Here is a 22,976-nt window from a genome sequence, read left to right as displayed (position 1 = left end):
GCCTTACCATGATGTCCTTATTGCGATTCTGTTTAGGACCTAAACTGAATTGCTAAAGGACAGAACTATATAAGTTGCATTGCATAGCTCCGTCCCTTTGCAATTCAGTCAACATGGTAAGGCCCCCGTATAGCGCTGGCGGTTCGCTAAAAAACGCTGCAAATGATGTTAAAGGTATGAAAATTGGTACGATTGATCTTTAGGACATTTGAAACAATTTGACCCGAAGCACCAACAAATAAAAAAATAAAAAAAAACGAGAGGAGTTATGACGTCATCTTTTTTTTGTATGCAATTAAAAAAAATGTTTAGAAACCTATCGTGTGTGGTGTTAAACGAAAGGGCTTTCTGAGCTGATTCTAAAAATATATCACATCATTGCATTTCAGTCATTTTTTTTAAATATAATAAAAATAATTTTCAAAACATACTAAGTTTGGGCTTCTCCAGATACAATACCGTTCAATATTTTTTTGTAAAATATACCTCAAATTATACCTAATATACTCATATCTAATCCTAATAAAGATATTTTGAAAATATTTACATTTAGTATTATTTTTAATTTTTTTAATTTTACAAAGTAATAATACGACTTATAGGTTCCGAGATATAAGCGACTTTCTGAAAAAAAAAAACCGTTATAAATTAATTTTATGCTTTATTAGGGTTAGATACGAGGATATTAACTATAATTTGAGGTATATTTTACAAAAAAAAAATAGAACGGTATTGTATCTGGAGAAGCCCAAACATGGTATGTTTTGAAGAAATGACTGAACTGTAATGATGTGATATATTTTTAGAATCGGCTCAGAAAGCCCTTTGTTTAAAATACCACACACGATAGGATTCTAAACATTTTTTTTTTAATTCTATACTAAAAATAGATGACGTCATAGTCATAACTCCTCTCGTTTTGTTTATTTGTTGGTGCTTCGGGTCAAATTGTTTCAAATGTCATAAAGATCAATCGTACAGATTTTCATACCTTTAACACCATTTGCAGCATTTAACTGATTTTCCCGGTGTACCGCCATCGCTAGTAGGCCGAGTAGGCGTAAGTACCTGGGTCGCCAACCGTTTGTGATAGGGTTCACCGCTAAAGCACTACACATTGTCGCTACGTCCGAACGAAGCATTTTCGCTACATACCAATTGATACCGGGAAAACTATATCATAGAGGCTACGAGCATAGCTTAGCAGTGAATGGCCTACTTAACAGAATGGAGGAACATCTTATAAAGAAATGTAATTTAAGTATTTAAGTACTAATAGGAACTTGAAAATTGAATGCCATTTCTTGGTGAAATCAGTTTTCGTATATTAAAATAGACTAAAAGTGATTTCACCGTTTTTTAAAATTAATTGAAAGTTGGTGAAAAAAGGGTTGAAAATTTGCATAGGGAACGAAGTTTTTTGTAAACTTAAAAAGTGAACTAGAAAAAAGTCGTATAAAGACTATAATAGAATAAACAAAGTGATTTCAGCGGTTTTAGAAAAGTATTCCCTAAGGGAGTTAAAACGGGTTGAAAGTTTGTATTACCTAATCCCCTAAGTTGGTGAAAAAAGAGTTAAAAGTTTGTATCGGGGCCGAACATTTTTTTTTTAATTTTTAAACCCATTAAAAATCTTCTAAGGGTGTTGAGCGGGATTATATCGAGAACATTTTTTTCAGTTAGGGGCTTGAAACTTGTCGGTTTGTAGGTTGTCACAGACAACAAAAGATTAACCGTCTCTACTGCTATCTTTTTCTGCATAATGTTCTATGCTCATGTAGAATATACATATAACCACCAACATACAAATCCACCCGTACGAAGTCGCGGGCAACAGTTAGTAGGTATATATATTTAGTTAAATACAGAAAACGGCATTATAATTAGCAATGTTGATGATTCTTTGTCCATAGTTTGCATTCATTTTTGGCAGCACATGAAACACAAGCAACCAAGCTTTGGTTTAGCGAATCGATCGGAGTATATGTAAGTTAGCGTAGGCCCACGCCGGGAACGAACACATGAGTTGCAGGTAACATGTCCGGCCTTCGTGCAACTGGACTATCGCTATACTTTGCATCGATCGCAAGGGCAAGGGTAGTGACAGATGAATTGTTAAAGGTTTGTCACATTTTGGCAATGGTGCGCGGTAGGCGGGCGCGGCGGCGTATTAGGGCGGCAAGAGAGAGGCGAGAGGTCGATAAGCAGTGTGGTGCGCTTAGTCGAGGAGGACGGTCGCGCGAGCCCAGCCCCTCCTCGCGCAACACGCGCCTTTCGCGCCTTCAGGAAACCACTCGCTGGCGACTGACAACCGCCTGCGAGAGCCGCTACTCCACGACAATCCGCACTAACGACGAAGTGAGTATACTGAAACTGTAGTTTCGCTTCGTCACTCTGCAGGCAACCTGTAGGTTGTAAATCCCTGATTCACTGCACCGCCGAAAATATTTTTAGGTACGTATGTCCGACGTTTTACGAAACTGCAAGTTATATCTGTGACTTGACGGGTGATTCTTTCTTGCAAATGCATACATATCTAATGTTTAGCTTTCACTTTTGATATTGGTTAGTGTAAGTGTTGTTTGTGTTGACAGTTAAAACAGGAAATGTGGAGTTATTTTATGATTTTTAACCTATTTTGGAAAACCTATACGAATTCAATTAGTATTCAATATTTAAAGTAATTTCGGCCAGGTTTGTCACGAAATATAGGCACCTAATTCAATCAGTATACTATTACTCATTTATCCATAAAGCCAATTTACATGTCAAAATAAATTTAGAATTGCAATTAAAATTGATTTCCAATTAAAATTAAATATACAATTATAATTTAAATAAAATTATTTTAGGTATATACCTATAGTAAGTAAAATGCAAAAAGTTAGACTGGACTGACTACAGTTCTGTAATAATATGTTTACGAGGGTCGACGTGGCAACCGTTATTCCATTCAGTTAATTGAACAAAAACTTATTCACAGAAATATTTTTAAATATTTGTGTAATGAAATATTATAAAGCTTGAACAAAGATTTATAATATCCTAACTTTTGGAAAATATAACGCACTTGTTAATCCCGCACGCTAATAAGTGCTTCTTTTAGAGAAACATTATATTTTGGGTTAATTCTCCGCTATTAGTACCACCCATTTGTTACCTTTGTGCACTGGTACTTAACAACTGGGGTATTTTGTACCATTTGTTACCACTGGATACACATGCGAAGAAAAATCCTGTACATACTTACATACCACCAGAGTATTTTTAATATTTGTTATAATAAAAATACCTAGATATATATGAAGAGGCTTTATGTTGAACAAATATATTTGAATAACCGTGTTGAAATATTTGAAGGAAAGTTTCAAATGTAGGACAATAGAACGTTTGTATGACACTCTATTTTAATCTGGAATGTTTATTAGGTAATTGAAATTACGCAAAAACAAAATCAAGTGATACAAATAATAATTCTACATAAATCTGTTTGAAAATCAGTCAGAAGTTTAACCCAAACGTCAGCCTAAACGACACCAGACTACTAGTATTAACATTAAAATAAAAAAAATCTAGGTCGTCTAGGTACCTATTTTATTAGTACCTATTAGTATACTTAAACAGCTATGATTTTATATTTAATTACAGTGTCAAAAGCGCCTCTATAATCTCTATAGTCTCCGAAACGTTTGGAACACCATTGTTCCGTGAAGGGTAGACACAAAATTAATCCAAATATATTAGCCAATCGTCGATCGGCGCTAATCTTATCTTCTTGCCCGTAACTCCAACCTCTGAACATTTTCAAGTGAAATAATATATGATATGTCTCGGGCCAGACAGTATCGTATAATTAAAAGATTAAACGAACTTACCTGTAAGTGAAGTTCTATCTGTATTATACGATATGCCTAGCCCGAGACGGGAGGCACCCTTCCGCCCTGTACATTCCTGACAGTAATGTTTTCCCCTTTTTTGGAAGTTGGAGTTCACAGGCAAGGCTCAGTGATTGCAGGGGTGCTCTAAAAGTAATGAAGAAGTCAGCGGTGTCATCGAGTTTTAAGAGCCCATCAACGTGCACACTAGCGCCACTGCTCAATAATCGTGATTATTTCAATTGAACGAAAGATATTTAAAAAAAGGGCCGCTACGGACTGTATCTTGTATTAAAGTACCTTTTGAATACATCAAACTAGTTTCTATGTTGCTGGATTCGTCAATCTATAAACTCAAAACAAAACGGCCGTTTTAACTTTGGACGCATGGATTGACGCATCCAGCAACATGGAAACTAAAGTCTATTTTTTTATTCGGTAGACTGAAATGACAGTTAATAGTATGAACATGAAATGTCATTTCATACTATTAACTGTCATTTCAGTCTACCGAATAAAAAAATAGACTTTAGTTTGATATATTCAAAAGGTACTTTAATACAAGATACAGTCCGTAGCGGCCCCCTTTTTTTAAATATATTTCGTTAAATTTAAATAATCACGATTATTTAGCAGTGGCGCTAGTGTGTGTTGATGGGCTCTTAAGATTTTATTTGCGTCCAACTCTCTGAATATCACGTGAAAAGGTGGCTTCTTAACATCGCACCGCAGATCTGATGATGAAGCCAAGGTGGATAGTGGAACTCTTCAATAGCTAGTAGTTTATTTATATACAAAATTTTAACTGTCTAGCTATCGCGGTTCATGAGATACAGCCTGGTGACAGACGGACGGACGGACGGACGGACAGCGAAGTGTTAGTAATAGGGTGCCGTTTTTACCCTTTGGGTACGGAACCCTAAAAATCGCCCCCCAGTCAGGTTATATTTATCGATATTTCTGCAGTAGGTGGCAGTAGCGAATATAATTAATCAAAGAAGATAGGTGCAAACTTTTAATGACACTTTGTTACCGAGATCCCTAGAGGTACGAAAGGTTTTCATGATATCAGTAGCAACTTTTAATGAACGGGAACAAATATCAGGTACAGACTACATAATAGTAGGCGTACTCTGATTGTAATAACAGATTATGAATTTGATCTAGATTTGTTATAGGGATATGATCTGCCAGTGTCAAAAGCGACGTTTCTGTGACACTGACAGACCATATCGATTACCGAAGCAGATCAAATTCATAACCTGTTATTACAATCAGAATATGCCACTAGAGTCTAGAAGAATATAATCATAATTATTAAGTCAATCCAATGTTTATTCCCGTCATCTTAAAGTACTTATTGTGGTTGTCTACGAGGAGATTGAATGTGTGTCTTTGTATGTGGCTTTGTGTTACTGGATTGTATTACAAGTAAAAATAATAAACTTGTACCAGACTTTTCCCCAAACTTAGTTACTTTCAACTATGCATGGCAACACTACGGTAGTATTATTATTTAGAATAAGCCGCCCACGACAGAGTTAGAGCGGTTTCGCACTACGTCCGATCCGAATCCGTGAAAATATGGTCCGAAATAGCCGTAGAACTATTTCTATGGTAATGTACTCACTAGATCCATCTGATTTCTTTCCGAAATCGGATGACGGAGTGCGTAAATTACCATAAAAATAATTCTACGGCTACTTCGGACCATATTTTCACGGATTCGGATCGGACGTAGTGCGAAACCGCTCTTAAGCCTGTAGAAGTTCCTGTTATAAAAATCTAGTTTCAATTGGGTCTTTATTATCATCATAATCATAAATAATATCATTCACATGTCATTATCAATATCACTTAGGTAAGTGAAAAGTACACAGTTATTTTACCGTGGTGCAATACCTATTGCACCACGGTAAAAAAGTTGTACGTACAAATACAGATGTAGTTTCCTTTCCTTCTTGTTTTTACCTAAAACTCTGCCTCTGAAGTTCTACGCTCTACACCCTTATATGCTAGTGGCGGCGTGACGGTACCTACTTGATCACCTGAGAATCTAGCGAGAACAGAAATACCTACGATGTAAAAAAAAAATGGGATAATACCAACAGTTTAAAAAATCAAAGATGAGTCGACCCCATGAAGTTACACAAAAATAAAACAACCTTTCAAACATCCATAAGGATTGAATTAAAAAAAACCGGCCAAGTGCGAGTCGGACTCGCGCTCCAAGGGTTCTGTACATTACACAATTTTTAACAATGTATTTTTTCATGTGAAACGTGAGTGAAATGTCTATAAAAAACCCGTAGGGGTAGCATCAAAAACTAAGTAATTAAGTCCGACTCACGCTTGCACATTTCTAATAGGTTTTCCTGTCATCGATAGGTAAAGAACTATTTTGTGTTTTTTTTTTTTTCAATATTTTAGCACAGTAGTTTCGGAGCTAAATTTTCCATGTGTCTAAATGACTATTCATTGACCAGTCAAGCTACCATGTAGATTCAGGGTCAACAAGCAAAAAACGCGAGCGCAGCGAGCGCGAAATTTTTTGTGAAAAAATTGTGAAAGCGTGTTAAAAAGGCCGGGCTGGGCCTAAAAATCCGAAGTTCCCTACTTTGGCGAGCTTTCATGCGAGGTCGAAGCCGTGCTTCAGGATAAGCTCAGCTGGAGCATAAACGCCAACCAATGTCCATTGTATTAAAAAGCGAGACCGCAGGCCGAGCTTGGCGCAGCGAGGTCAAAGGCTAAGCTGAAGAAGAGGAGATTTGGAAGACAAACCAAAAATTTAGGTAAAAAGTGAGGCTGAAGGTCGAGTTCAGAAATCTCCACATTACTTTTAAGCCCGAAGCGTATTTATAAACAGCGCGGTGAGCTTTCATGCGAGGCAAATGCCAAGCTTCTGAAACAAATGTTTATATTTGTTAAAAATTAAGCGACGCCGAAGGTCGAGCTGCAAGAAAGCAGCGCTCTAACACGAACCAATCGTCAAATGTCCTCAACAATAATATGTGTCATATGTACAAGAGTTACTCGGACGGCCGAAGTGCCATTGATGAGGTTTTAGGCCCTCGGGAGCCTGAAATTCGAGCTCTACATTACAAACTTTAAAAGCTATAAAATAACATAATTTACATAACCATCTAATGATTGTGTGTCTGAGAAACTGATATTGGACATTAGCTAAAAGTAGGTACCATAAAACATTTTTTGTTTTAATTTGGCCTTATGAAACGTAGAAATGTAGGTAAGTATATTATTATTTACCAAGTCCAGCCCCTACTAAATAACTATGATTTTTAAACCGGGACAATTTTCTTATCGGCCGGGACGCCGGGACACCATGCTTCAAACCGGGACATGTCCCGGCGTACCGGGACGTATGGCAACCCTACGTTAGGTTCATCTTCATACCATACACTACATACTCGTATCTGGGGGCACGGCAGTGCCCCCGCCAAGACAAGCAAAGCGAAGCGCAAGGGCACTACCTACCTTTTCTCGAAACGCTTCGTCGTATTTTTTTGTCCTATTTATCCTAAAATTACCAAAAAAAAAATTGAGTTACTCACAATGAGCTCTTTCATTTGATATGTAACAAGATATAGTTTGAAAAACTTTATTTTTTTAAGTTTCCCATTTACCCGTTTAGCCGTGTGGTGACCGGCTTTAGAATAGCGCCAACCCTCACATAGGATAAGGGTATCGTACGAGGCGACTAAGTCCACAAACGAAGTAAGAAGGTATTTCGTTACAGGGGAGATGGTCGTCCTCTTAGCATTGGTTTGCGATCCATCTAGGAGAAGGATACTCCAAATAAAACCCGGAATGGAGTTTCCGTAAGGCGCGAGTAGAGTCCAACCTGAAATAAGCGGCAGATTCCTGCAGCTGACCTGTCTCCACACGTATTGGCCCGCCTTTCCTGTGGGATAAGACAGTGAAGCTGAGAGGGTAATGCAGGTGCTGGGCATCCCTGCGTTTCCTTAATTTCGTCCCAGGCGGTGTAATAGGATATTTCTCCGGTTTTACGCCATAAATCGTCTGCATTAGACGCTAAGGCCAATGATGAGGCCATTTACCCCCCAAAAGTGGCTCCCATGTTTAAAATTCATTTGTTTGCGTTACATGTCCGTCTTTGAGTCACAAACTTGCATATGTGTACCAATTTTCACCTTAATTGGTCCAGTAGTTTCGTAGAAAACATTTTAAAAAAACCCGTAGGGTAGGGTCAAAGACTAAGTAATTAAGTTCGACTCACGCTTGACTGCACATTTCTAATAGGTTTTCCTGTCATTTATAGGTAAAGAACTATTTTGTGTATATTTTTCAAAATTTTAGACCCAGTAGTTTCGGAGATAAGGGGGGAATGGTCATTTATTGCCTATTTTCTTGAATAACTGCTAAACTATTTATCCTAAAATATCCGAAAAAAAAATTGAGTTACTCACAATGAGCTCTTTCATTTGATATGTAACAAGACATAGTTTGAAAAAGTTTATTTTTTAAGTTTCCCATTTACCCCCCAAAATTGGCTCCCATGTTTAAAATTCATTTGTTTGCGTTACATGGCCGTCTTTGAGTCACAAACTTGCATATGTGTACCAATTTTCACCTTAATTGGTCCAGTAGTTTCGAGAAAACATTAAAAGAAAAACCGTAGGGGTAGGGTCAAAGACTAAGTTATTAGGTACGACTCACGCTTGACTGCACATTTCTAATAGGTTTTCCTGTCATCTATAGGTAAAGAACTATTTTGTGTATTTTTTTCAAAATTTTAGACCTAGTAGTTTCGGAGATAAGGGGGGAATGGTCATTTTTTGCGTATTTTCTTTAATAACCGCTAAACTATTTATCCTAAAATTATTAAAAAAAATTTGAGTTACTCACAATGAGCTCTTTCATTTGATATGTAACAAGATGTAGTTTGAAAAAGTTTATTTTTTAAGTTTCCCATTTACCCCCCAAAAGTGGCTCCCATGTTTAAAATTCATTTGTTTGCGTTACATGGCCGTCTTTGAGTCACAAACTTGCATATGTGTACCAATTTTCACCTTAATTGGTGCAGTAGTTTCGGAGAAAACATTAAAAGAAAAACCGTAGGGGTAGGGTCAAAGACTAAGTAATTAAGTACGACTGACGCTTGACTGCACATTTCTAATAGGTTTTCCTGTCATCTATAGGTAAAGAACTATTTTGTGTATTTTTTTCAAAATTTTAGACCCAGTAGTTTCGGAGATAAGGGGGGGAATGGTCAGTTTTTGCGTATTTTCTTTAATAACCGCTAAACTATTTATCCTAAAATTATAAAAAAAATACATTTGAGATTCTTACAATGAGCTCTTTCATTTGATATATAACACGATATAGTTAGAAAAACTTTAATTTTTAATTTTCTCATTTACCCCCCAAAACTGGCCTCCATACTTAAAATTCATTTATTTACGTTACACGTCCATCTTTGGGTCACAAACTTACATATGTGTACCAAATTTCAACTTAATTGGTCGGAGTAGTTTCGGAGAAAATAGGCTGTGACAGACGGACAGACAGACAGACGAGTGACCCTATTAGGGTTCCGTTTTTTCCTTTTGAGGTACGGAACCCTAAAAAGCGGCCAAGTGCGAGTCGGACTCGCCCATGAAGGGTTCCGTATTTAGGGGATTCATGACGTATTAAAAAAAACTACTTACTAGATCTCGTTCAAACCAATTTTCGGTGGATGTTTGCATGGTAATGTACTTACATCATATATGTTTTTAGTTTTATCATTCTCTTATTTTAGAAGTTACAGTTACAGGGGGGGCACACATTTTACCACTTTGGAAGTGTCTCTCGCGCAAACTAGTCAGTTCAGAATAAAATGATATTAGAAACCTCAATATCATTTTTAAAGACCTATCCATAGATACCCCACACGTATGGGTTTGATGAAAAAAATTTTTTTGAGTTTCAGTTCTAAGTATAGGGAACCCCCAAAATTTATTGTTTTTTTTATATTTTTGTGTGAAAATCTTAATGCGGTTCACAGAATACATCTACTTACCAAGTTTCAACAGTATAGTTCTTATAGTTTCGGAAAAAAGTGGCTGTGACATACGGACAGACAGACAGACATGACGAATCCATAAGGGTTCCGTTTTTTGCCATTTGGCTTAGGAACCCTAAAAAGATGGTAGTATTTCTATAGATGTGGCCTACCGCGTGCCCCCGTAAGGGATAGACATAGATGACGTCACAAACCCGGGGATACCATATAGTTAAAAATTACCCCAATATTATCAAATATTGGGGTAATTTTAATCACATTCGCGAGTTGTTCGCCTACGTAAGACGCAGCGATAAATAAAATATCAATGGGCCAATTTTTTTTTTATTTATTTAGAAAACAAACAGCCTTTTACAAATAAGTCTTACAAAAATGACTAAAAATAGGCCTAAAGTTTCATACGTTACTAAGTTGACTATTACAATGAAAAGTAAATAGGTTACTTAATTATAAATTACCCGTAGGTATAGTTGTGAGTACAACACGCAAATAAAGTAAGAAAACAATTCAAAATATTTACTTGAAACAATTTTTCAATTACTAGTAAACAAAATATGCCGAACTTTATTCTTGAAAACGGACAAACTATGAACAAAAATGTCTATATCATTAAGCGATTCATTATACATATTACAAGTACGCCTAAAGAAAGAATTTTTAGCATACTGTGTGCCACAGGAAGAAATAGAAAAGGTAGGTTTTCGTAATATGCTTTGAGCATATTCGGCAGTTTTGCGTCGGTGCCCAGTTTCTCCTTCCGGTTGCTAAAATCCATTTAGCACGCGTGCCTGCATCTTGTGGAAATCTGGAGGTAATAAACGAAATATTCATTTTGTAATCTGTCACTCTTATTGCAAAATTAAGAATTAGTGCCTGCAGCATATCAATTAGATTCTCTGAGTCGTGGCAAAACCCCCTATAACGTTAGAAAGAATCCGTAATGCTTAAATAAATATAATTTACATTCTAATTTAAACACAGTTCAATTTTATTGTTCGTATATGTCCAAAATTATTTATAAAAATGTTATTAAAATACAAAATACCCGAATTCTGGGGTAATTGTATGCATCACGGGCTGGTATCCCTCGAATAATAGCAATGCGACTAAATTGAATACACGTTATTAAAAGGGTGACGGTCTTACTGTCAATATGCGTACGTAATTTGGTCGGTTAATTTATCAGGAAATATTTATAGGTTAATTTTTTTACCCGAGTTATTATTTACTGTAAATGCTTTTTCTACTCAGATTTTAATTGATATAGATTATAGGATGCTGTTACTAAGCATGATAATGTGACCGAAGTATAAAATACTGTATTTACCTGTGAAATGTTACGTTGTCCTGTTTTTGCCGGCAGTCACTTGTACAGCGCAAAACTGAGCATTTCACCATATTTGTTGAATTGTTAAGTACTACTATATGCACACGAAACACTGATTTCAATATTTTTCCTGATAATCTTTGCACTGTTCATATGTTTCACACCAATTTGACGTTTACGCATTGTTTGTATCCCACCATAAACTACGGTGGGGAATAAAAAAATATGAGACTGTGACAAAGACAAACAATAATAGCGCTTTCTCTGCTATTCCTACTGAGAGATACATAAGACTATCCCGTTCTGTCAGTTATCCCCACCACTCATGCCATGCCCTCGATCAAACCCCAATTGTGCATAGTGTTAAATATTCTAAGACAGGGAGTTTTAATTTAAAGTTGCAACAAGTTTGTTTAGATTCTGCGGGCACGAATAAAGAGAGAAAGCCCCATTTTTCTAAAAAAAAACTAAGGTAATTTTAAATGATAGAATAATTCCTTACTTTTCTTCTTTTGCACGAGCTTAAGCTAAAACTGAAAAAAAAAAATTTTTACTAAAAAACTACTTCCTCTTTCATATAGATGGCTAAAGAGCTTCCTGCAAATGTTCGAAAACAATGCAATGAATGGCATTGGGATGCAGGAGGGAGAATTTTTATTGTTATTTCTGGCCCATTTGCGGAATAGGCGTTTGACGGTACCTATACTCGTTTCCGACCGCTAAACTTATTTGTTGACGAAGTAACGTTACCGACCCAATTTACATAACGAAACGGATACGAGCCCTTGTGAAGCCACTTATATTCTATTCTTATTTTCTATTGATTGAAAATTCCAATAAGTAGGTATCGTAATCGTTTTGCTTGCACACAATATAAAAAAGTCAAATACGGCGTTATCTGAACAAAAGATTTCCTTTGGCAGAATTAATCTTTGTGTTCCTAATTGCTAAGATGTATTTAAGAAGTGGATCCACCCGTGGGTTTTTCATGCAGGTTTTTTCAGCGTCGGCGACGTCTGAAGTTAATAATTGTTATAAGTTTTGGTCCTAAGTCTAGTTTGGTACCATTTTCAATAAAATAAAATACATATATGTCGACGAAGATTTCATCTAAATCGGTTCAGCGTTTATTGGTTCCCCATAGAAACTTACACCTCCCTTTTCACTTTTAAGGGATAATTTTTCGGATGAAAACTATCCTATGTTCTTCAAAAATACGTCTATACGTTTTATCTAAACCAGTTCAGCGTCAGCGGTTATTGATTCCCCATACAAACTTCCACCCTCTTATTAACACCCTTAACGGATGATTATTGGGATAAAAAATATGTATTGTTCTTACACCAACCAAACCAAACCAAATGTGGTCTAGTAGCTTAAATGATAGTCGTACAGATATCAAGAAAAAATTACATCAACAATCTTGGTGGCTTCACTTATTAAAAATCCATCCTTGGGTCCAAAGGAAATCCTGCCAAAGGAAATCTTTTGACCTTAGAAATAAGTTAAAAGTGGAACAATTCACTGTCTTGGGTGGGATTGAATCCACGACCTTTGGATCACTAGTACAGTGCTCTAACATAAAAAAAAATCTAAAAACCAAAAAAACATCTCTATGTTTCAAACTGTCGTGTTCGTTAAACTGACCATTAAAACTACGTGTACTTTTTAACGTTTGGTATTCTTGTAAATAGACTAAACAGTAACATTTAATAATCAACGTAAATAAATAAGGCAGTAAGTTTTAAGTAATTAATGTCAGGTAACTGTGTAGAAGGGGCGGTAAGTTGGGTCGATAGCGATTGTCTCCGGTGCGGGTGCCGTCGAGCGACGCGCCGCGCTACGCCCGGACCTGCCTCATCTGTTGCATAACAGAACTAACCCTCCTCCTCTCACCTTCACTTTATGTGAAGATGCACTTTTCAAAACATTCCACTAGCGTTCGGCAGAATAATATTTCCATAATTATAACCACAACTATATCTTATATACCTACACATACATACCTTCTTATATACACATAATTTATATCTTCTTCCTGGAATTGTTTTGTTTGTGACGTTTGTACGCAGAACAGTTACATACTCGTAATAATTTCTTCAAGTATAAACTAAGCTAGTACCTACTTAGCGCTAATTGCCAACGGCTTTGAGTTCTGTCTGTGCCAGGCTGTAAGTTCTCGGCATTTCTGACGGTATATCGATGCAAAATTCATGTAAATTCATTCAAGTATAAACTGATATAGATGTCATATATTAAAGAAAAAGTAAAAAATAATTAATAATAAATTAGTATTAAAGAATAATTTGTTTTGTTTCCAATGTTGTGTTCATTCAAGTAGTTCTTGGAAATAGTGTCAATACTTCCTAGATTTTCTTTTGTGGTTATCCTACTGAAAGTTACCCAGCTGATAAGAAGTGCAGGGGTTTATACTAGAGATGCCACGAATATTCGGCAACTATTCGGTATTCGGCCTATTCGACCACTTTGCCGAATATTGGGTATTCGGCCGAATACCGAATACCTGTTCCACTTACTTAAAAAGAAAAATTGCACAATAAAAATAACCAAAAACTATGTAGGTATATTTAGAATGTGATCTTAGAAAGTTATTAAATACGATACCATTTTTTGGGCATTTGTTGGTTAAAAAACATTTTATTTTTATCATGAGTCTGATTTGTTTGACTCTATTCATTAATTCTGTCCAACAAAAATATATCTTAGCTAACGTCATCTCGTTGATCTTTGTTGGCGATCAGTTTTCATAATAATTGTGACTCAAAATGTTCGCATGTCATGCCGAATATTCGGTGTTCGGCCAAAACCACTATTCGGGGCATCTCTAGTTTAGGTATACTGTGTACAGGGGTTTATATTTGAAGACAATCTTACACATTTCAGCAAGCACCAAAACTCTCTATACAGTGATTATATTTTAAAAGGTTTTATTGATAGAAATGACAATTTTATTGAAGCTTGATTAAATTAAATTTGAGCCACTTCTGATTTTCGATTGAGGTTTGTATAAGATTTGACTATCCAATGTGTTGGGACGAACGAAAAGTCTAATGCTCTACAACTTTTAGCTGCTAATAATTATTATAACCAAAACTAGCCGGCAGGCGTATTCTGATTGTATAACAGATTTTTATAGCATTTCTGCAAACAGAAACGTCACTTTGATGCTGACAGATCATATTATATTAATATGTAATAACAAATCCCAATCAAATTCATAACCTATGATTATAATCAGAATACGTATCCGGGCTTCAAATAGATTTCTTAAAACTCGTGCCAAAGGGCTCGTAGCTAGCATGTAAAGCGCTACGGGCTTACTCGTAGCTTCAGCTACACAAGTACACACAGGGATAATAATATTATACGTTTTCCCAAATGTGTAATAGACGTGCCACGTGCCCATAAAAATATATAGCTTTTGCCGGATTGTGTGTGTGCCTTAAGGTCCATAACAGAATTTGTACAGGTGAACCAGGGTCTATTGAGGGTGCGCCATGTTGCGGAATTTCACTGGAACTAATTTTTTCATACTACATTGAATTGTCACCCTATACATGAGAATAACAGCGCCCTCTTGACAATTATCATATATTACTGGTCAGGCTATATATACGAAAAATAAAATATAGAATGAATGAATCAGGCAACTAGTGGCCCATACATAAATACCTACCTTAAAACTAGCATACATATTATAAAAAATATTGGGCTCGGGTAGTAAATATTATAGTTTGTGTATTCTTTTGCTCTTTAACATTAGTAAAAGAGTAAGTAGTAGGTACTTAGTAATTAGTTTTGATACAGCTAATGCTTCTGTTTTTGACAGGTGGTGGCAACGTCGATGTAGGTCGCAGGGGACCACAGCCTTCCCTCGCCGGCACAATGCAGAGGTACTTCAATATAACTTATTTATATCACTTACTACTTTAATGGCAAGGACATGTATTAAATCTATTAATTAAAACCTCCGAAAAATGTATTCAACTTTGAGAACAATAAGTACCTCCAGTAAGATTGTTACTTATATTTGATTTGGAATACGATGTGTGCACTCAGGTACCCGGGCCAAAGGTATCGACGCCAAACGGTATGAATTAAGACAAATTCATTCATACCAATTCGGTGCTACGACCCTTATATTTGGTCTGTTAAAGAATTCGTGTGTAAAGTGCTCGTCTTGCCCCCACGCCAGCCTTTGCAGATTAAATTTATGTTTGATTGTTTGTTGTTTGTTGAATAATGGGGGTTACTGAAGAACTTAGATCGGTGTCAAAATTATCATCTCCAGTAGGGTAGTTTAGCCGGTTTACCGGCCACCTCCGGTTCTCGGCCACTACGTAGTAAAACTGTAATAACATGACAACATTACCGTATTTAATGAAAAAATGAGGGTAATCGGATAAATTCAGTTGACATTGACATATTCTAACTTTGTCTGCTTGATGACGTTTTGACTGGCTCGTCAGTGCACCAAAGCAATTTATGTAGACAGTGTGGATGTTGGTCAATTTTTGTGGTTGAAGATTTTTTCGAGGTAAGTAAAAATATTGTTTTCGTGGGTTTGAGACCATTATTGATGTTAATGTGCATTGTGGATAAGTTGAATTGATGTTATTTTGATTTAAATGTACAAAATATATGATATAATTCAATTAAATTTGATGGTCGGGTAACTAAATGCAATTTCACAACAACATTTAGTTTTCGGCCGCCCGGCCGAGAACGGGCTTGGGGCACGTCATTTTTAATTGATTATCTTCCCTATTAAATTAAAGCTAAAACAATAAATATTTCAAAAAATACTTATTTTTATCAAAGCAATTCATGTAGTTAGTTGTCGGCCGCATGCTAATTAACAAATACTTGGTTAAAATATGCTTTAAAATCTTTTGTATTTGGCGGCCGATAACAGTATTATAAAAAGTTCGTTTTCGGCCTAGCTAACTTATGACGGCCGAAAAACAAGTAAAATTTGTTTAGTTTTCGGCCTTGACAAAAAATCATTTTTATTTGGCTCCAGATTCAAAGTATTGCTTATTTTAGAATTAGTTCGATTTATTTATAAAATGTTCCTTAACAGAAAGGAGACTTGTAAATATTAAATAATATTTCGTACATAAGTTCCAAAAAACTCATTGGCTATGGACGTTGGGCGTCTGCAACTCCAGGGGTGTTACATGGGCGTTATCGAACCTCAAAAACCTCCGTATTAAAAGTCGCACGCCGCTAATAATTAGGCTACAAAATGTCTTATTTGAATATTTTGAGTATGTTTTGGAAACTATTTACGAGATAATTCAGTAGGTACCAACACAAAAGTTCCCATTAACGTTCCTTATTACTTGTGATACATTGTAACATACTATTTGAATAGTATTTGTCGTTTTGTTCAAAAATAAATCCTATTGATTGTGTAATAAGAGTCATTTAAAAACATTAATAACCGTGGCCGACAACTAACTAAACAAGCGGCCGAGAACCAAAAAAAGTGGCCGAAAACCAGCTAAATTGCTACTTTTTCATATTTTTAATTATATAAATAAAACTTTCCAATTAACAATGGATTTTGATACAAATATGGCAAGTGTATTATATTTTTAGTCTGAAAATCATAAAATGACCAAGATTTGTCGAATATATTGTTCATAAAATCCAGTTTAATACGAATTTTTGCATAACTGGCCGACAACCGGCTAAACTACCCTATCTCCACTAATTTTAATTTAATGCCAAATCTAAGTCTCGTGTTTTACTAAAATTTTTCTTATATTGCAATTTATCTTATAGTCATAGTCATTTATTTATAATATTTTAAATATTACATGTCAATTTATTTAGGTATTAGGTTCCGTTGTTATATAATATTCAAATTAATTAAGTAATCAGCATATCAAGATAGGTACAATTACAATGTCAGTTATTCAATGAAATTAGATACATTACATTATTATTAATAAATTACATTTACAAATTATTCGGTAGGTCAAAAAAATCTTTACATCGTAAAAAGAGTAGTCCAATAGCAATTTTCTTAATTTTTTTTAAAATATTTGTGTACTACCCGCATTCTTTATCACCGCTGGGAGCTTGTTGTATACTTTAGGTCCTACATGTGACATAATTTTAGATGACTTGGTCAATCTAATAGGTTCAGTGCGGAGTTGATTTTTCGATCCCTGTCTTGTGCGAGTGGTCTTTTTGCACGGGAATGTGTCTAGATTTTCATTAACATGTTTTGCTACATCATAAATGAACTGAGAAGGCAGTGTAAGAATATTGTTCATCTTGAATAAATCATGTGCTGGGGTACGAGGTGGAACAAACGAGATAATCCGTACAGCTCACTTTTGTAGGATAAAGGCACGTTGCCATTCAGCTGCCATTGCCCATAATTGTAAACCATAAGTACCATAACACATGACCGAGTGAAAAAGTGCATAGTAACTTGACCGGAGCTCTTTCGGAGGTAGTACGCGAGCCAACCTACTCAAAGCGAAACATGCGCCTGATAGTTTACCACATAAGTTATCAATGTGTGCATCCCATTTTAGACTGGAGTCCAGTGTGATGCCGAGAAATTTGGAGTTTTGTACTTGCGGTAGTGCAGTGTCATTAATAACAATGTTAAGCGGAGCAGGAGGTCGTCCACCGAGGTTAATGTGGAGAATTTGAGTTTTTGCTAGATTTAATAATAAACCATTGATGCGAAACCAGCTGAGCAGGTTATTGATGTCGGACCTTAGGGAGTCTTCCAGCTGCTGCACTGTGTTAGCTGTGATGATGTTGCATGCATCATCTGCAAAAATGTACATGTCGCCGTCGACGGCTTTGGGAAGGTCATTAACCTGAATAAGGATACACAGATTCGCGAGGGAGGATCCTTGGGGCACGCCGATGTCGACGCCACCAAAATTGGACTTAACCTGGCCATTGCTTAGAACTACGGCTTGTTTGCGATTAGATAAGAAGTCTAACATTAATTTAAGAGCTGGACCCCGTATACCAGAGTGCTCGATTTTTTGCGCCAGCACCTGTAGGTACTTCCTGTAGGTACGCATATTGCTTATCACTTAATATGGAGAAGTTTTCTAAGAACGTAGATATGCGCTTTGATAAACCGTTTTCAAAAACCTTGGCAATCGCGGGAATGATGCTTATAGGTCTGTAACTAGTAAGTATATCTTTAGGTCCTTTCCCCTTGTAAATGGGTACAACTTTGACATTTTTGAGGATAGACGGATATAATCCAAACTTAAGTAGATAATTGAAAATTGCTACAAGCTGAGATAATATCTTAGGTAGGGCCACTTGGAGAAGTTTAGTAGAGATGTTATATATATCGCATGTATTTTTACAGGCAATATCCTGCGAGATGATTTTATGTAGTTCCTAGGGGCAGTCGAATGACATAACGACTGTTTGGATAAGATAGCATCCGCAGTAGGTGCTTGTGTTGTTACGGCGGCGGCCAGAAAAATGACATCGTTCGCCAACCGGTTTTGCGAATCATAATGCAGTCCACTGTTATCCTTTAGGCTAGATAGGCTGCACTGGTTAGTTGCAGGTTTCCGGCCAGTGTAATTGTTGACTATTTGCCACATTGCCTTATGACGGTTGTTGTTTTGATGTAGGGCCTTACAGTAATAGGCTCGTTCGGCAATAGTTAAAGATTCTTCCAATTTTAATGATAAGGAAAGTGTTAACATAACCAGATGTTTATTTGTAGGTAATCGCATGGACACGTCAATCTTATTATGTGGTGTTACTTTCAACGGGAAACAAATGTCACTTGCATTATTTAAGATGTTAATTATAGATGTCAGATGTATTATAGGATTATAATTCGTTTTAACGTATAAGGAAGGCCAATCGATTGAATTCATGATGTGTTTAAAATTATCAATTTTTTTTTGTGAAAATGTCCGTGTATAAGAATGTGAGGGTTTACTTAATTGTAATGCGAATGATATTTTTTGTGCGAAGTGGTCCGACAGATTACAGTTTATTGAAAGTGCAGTGATACCGCCGTGCGTGTTTAAAATACTATTAATATAAACATGATCTAAACAAGTGATCGATGGACCTACTTGACGAGTTGGGAAAGTGACAATTTGTGTGAAGCTGTACGATCTGACCAAGTCATCCAAAATACGCCTTTGGGAGGATTCCTGTAAGTAGTCAACATTGTAATCTCCAACTAGTACAATTTTCTTATTTTCGTTAGTTAATTTTTAAAGTAAACGTTCGAACGCGTTAACGAATAGCAGAAAATTACTGAGATTTGAATGATAAATACAGACGATTATAGTGTTGCTTTTGGGTAATTCTATACATGAGGCTTCTAAAATGTGTTCAACAGATAACTTACATATATCATTACGTTCGGTAAATAAAATATTATTTTTAATGTAAATGGCTGACCCACCGTGTCAGTCTACAATAGGCAGATGCAAGTTGATAAGATTGAAATACGATATTTTTGGTTTCAGTTCTATAACACTCTGTGGCGTAGATTGTACGCTGAAAAAACAACCGTGCACGAACTTTAGTAAGTCGACACCGGTCAGGTTGGTGTTGGTCGCAGAGCCTTTTATTAGTAAGTTTGAAGTGTTTTTTCGGCGACTTTTTCTATCTACGGTTTCCCAATCATTTGATTTTATCATTTGTGGGGAGCCGATGTCTTTAGGTGTATGGGTAGTATACGAGTCGTCATCTTTATTTCTAGGATTCGTGGTTTTATTTTTGTTTTTAAACGTTAACGGTGATGTTACACTGCCAATTTGAGAGGTCGATGGCGATGAGACCGATTCAAACCAGAGTCTCTTTTTATATAAACACATAAACGTAGGTGCTGATAGGACGTTGCCACAAGCGGCCGGCAGCCGGGAGACCTATTCAGAAACTGATGTTATTATACTATAGAGCGAATGCCACGCGCCAATATTGGTATCATATTTCTAGTGTATGTATACGCCTCCAGCAAGCGACCGTTGGCCATTCAACAAGCTGGTGCAGTCCTTGCCTGATTTATGTTAGCATCACAAAGCTAGTTTTAGAACACTTTGAATTGCAGACTCTCTAACGGGATTAATTCTCCCGTGAAAGCTCTAATAGCCTTTTAAATACCTGTCTGGCTTTCTGATAGTGAGTTGCCAGTTGATTACCTACGCATAATTGCTCTATGTACATAAGTTTGAGTAGTGCGTTATGGACGAAGTACTAACATATCTTGTCTTGTAAAATAAGAATGTAATGTAATTGGTTAAATACCGGTACATTCAGCCGGGTTTAGGAGAGATGGTGAGTTAAGTATAATCTATATTTCTATAAGGACAGTAGAACTCTTTTTATGTAGAAAAAGCTAGTAGTTAATTTTTCCCACATTTATTCCGGGACTCTACTACTACGACTAAAGTAAAAACTTTGCAGACCATAACATGGCATTGACAAATCAATACCTGATATTTAAGTAGTTATTTAATAACCAAATGAAGAACAATGTATGTGCGTTATCAGAAAGAATTTAGAAATGCATTAAGAAATATATTGACTGCTTAATTAATTAATTTCCTACCATACCTATCTATCGGTGTAACTACCGTCAAAACATTACACAGGAACATTACGATCTGCCTGATCTTACGATCGGCCGCTGACATATCTTATACCTTTAAACGAGAAAATCTTGTTTATTTATTTATTTATATATTTCGGGGATCTCGGAAACGGCTTTAACGATTTCGATTAAATTTGCTATATGGAGGTTTTCGGGTGCGAAAAATCGATCTAGCTGGGTCTTATCTCTGGGAAACCGCACATTTTTGAGTTTTTATGTGTTTTCCGAGCAAAGCTCGGTCTCCCAGATATTAATCGCTTACAGACGCTAATCGTTAAACGCATGTGTATCCCTGTAAACTCAATGAAGGGTCACCTAGTAAAGTGTATGTATTCTCGACAGCGCCATGAAGTTCCTACGCGAGGTGGATTGGGGGAGCATGAGGCGCGACGGCCACAACATCTTCACCAAGCTCATCCGCACCAGGGACCCGCGTGACTCCGAGACCACGCAGGACATCGCTGTTCCCGGCAAGCAGAAGCTTTCGGTAAGTTAATTCCTGTCCTTCGGCTTGCCACCATGCATGTCACGTTCAAACAATAAGTATGTAAGTGCGTAAGTATCGGGCATAGTGACAGGCGATAAAAATGGAACCATGCTGCGTCCGCTGGGGGCATTGCCGAGGTGATAAACGATAATCATCAAATTAATATGTATCATCAGTTAAATAGTGAAGCCTGGAAGAACTAAAACTAGAATTAGGTGAATATAACAACAAAATAAACAAGTAATCACAACATTAAGTAGGGAAATATTAGGTAACAAAAACATGAAGAATAAAAGTGAGAAAAAGGAAATCTAAAGAACAGCATAACAAATTTCAAGGCTGAGTATAATATTTTACATATACCCAGAGACCGGCTCTGCATGCAGAGTATTCAGAAGAAAAGTTTTCGAACTTTTTCCATAAGTGATTCCCAACATAACCTCAAGTTTGGCAGGTCGCCAGGTTCAGAGATTAAGTAATTTTATTTTTTACTCTCTCACGTTGTGTACATGTACAGTACGTACATTCAGGTACTTACTGTTGCTTGGTACATTTGATTACCTACAGTCGACTGCGTTACGGGAAATGGCCGAAAAGATTATTCATAAACGCGCAACAAGCCTTAATAATTAGCATTTAATCATTTATCTTAAACTGTCATTTTAACTTATTTTTGAAAGGGGTACAACATAAATTAACTATTTGTGGATTGTAGAGCGTTTATGAAAAGGGAGATAGGTACCTACTTAGACATTATAGAAGAATACGACCTGTGAAAACGAATCTTCTAACCTTAGTAGACTCGGTTTTTGATCATTTGGAAGGAATACTGGTAGACACGCGTTGGATTTTGACTTCCAAAAAGAAAAAGAAGTCCTTTTAGTTATTTTTGCCTATGCCATACGCTTAAATAAATAAATCTTGGATATGCTAGATGTTTACTTAATGCCAGTGGCCGAAAGCTAATTTACGGTGTGTACGAAATCTTAGACTGCGAATCTTTTCAAGGGGGCTTCGCCTTCCACATTGCAAAATGTAGGTACCTACACTTAAAAGTTTTAGCAGGATACGAAATCATCTAAACACATATATTGGGTTCAGAATCTGTAGTGCGTGCCCGTGTTAGTTCCATCCGCGATCTAGATGTATCCCTCACTCTCGTCTCAGTTTCCATGAGCACTTGTTGGCTTTGGCAAACAGCCAGGTACCTATTTTACTGACCTCAGACCCACAAAATTTCAGCTTCTGCTTCAGTAAATTCTAAGCTTGAGGCGGCTCTGTGGTTTAGAACCCCTACCAAGTAAATGTACGTCTTAATTTTGAAGAAGTGTTCTTTCGCTTTTTACCTAATAGTAACAAAAAATGTACGGGTATTATATTACCCATATTTATAAAGATCCTACCAAAATGTTGCTAGGAAACTTGGGATTTAACTCTCTGAAGGTAATACGAAGTTCTGCACTTCTCACTGCAACCTTGCGTGGTAGCACTGACTGTGTGGAGTTAAAAAGTCGTGCGTCTGTTCGTCCCTATGCTCACAAAATTAGAGTCCGCGCTGTTTACTCGCGGTGCCTGCAGGAAGTTCCCTTTGGTTTGTGATT

The 22,976-nt window shown here is 36.5% G+C and overlaps 1 protein-coding gene across 1 annotated transcript in view; it reads left to right on the top strand.

The window, feature by feature from the left end:
• The first annotated feature begins 2,096 nt into the window (after positions 1-2,096).
• Positions 2,097-22,976, top strand: part of LOC134660768 (cationic amino acid transporter 2) — a 40,544-nt gene continuing 19,664 nt past the window's right edge. The window contains exons 1-3 of the mRNA XM_063516556.1: positions 2,097-2,358; positions 15,099-15,162; positions 21,231-21,375. Coding sequence (XP_063372626.1) covers positions 15,155-15,162; positions 21,231-21,375 — 153 coding nt within the window. The 5' untranslated portion in view covers positions 2,097-2,358; positions 15,099-15,154. The remainder of the gene's footprint in view (positions 2,359-15,098; positions 15,163-21,230; positions 21,376-22,976) is intronic.

Source organism: Cydia amplana, chromosome Z, assembly GCF_948474715.1.
Source record: "Cydia amplana chromosome Z, ilCydAmpl1.1, whole genome shotgun sequence".
Classification (NCBI taxonomy): Eukaryota; Metazoa; Arthropoda; class Insecta; order Lepidoptera; family Tortricidae; genus Cydia; species Cydia amplana.
This window is presented reverse-complemented; position numbering and strand designations above follow the sequence as displayed.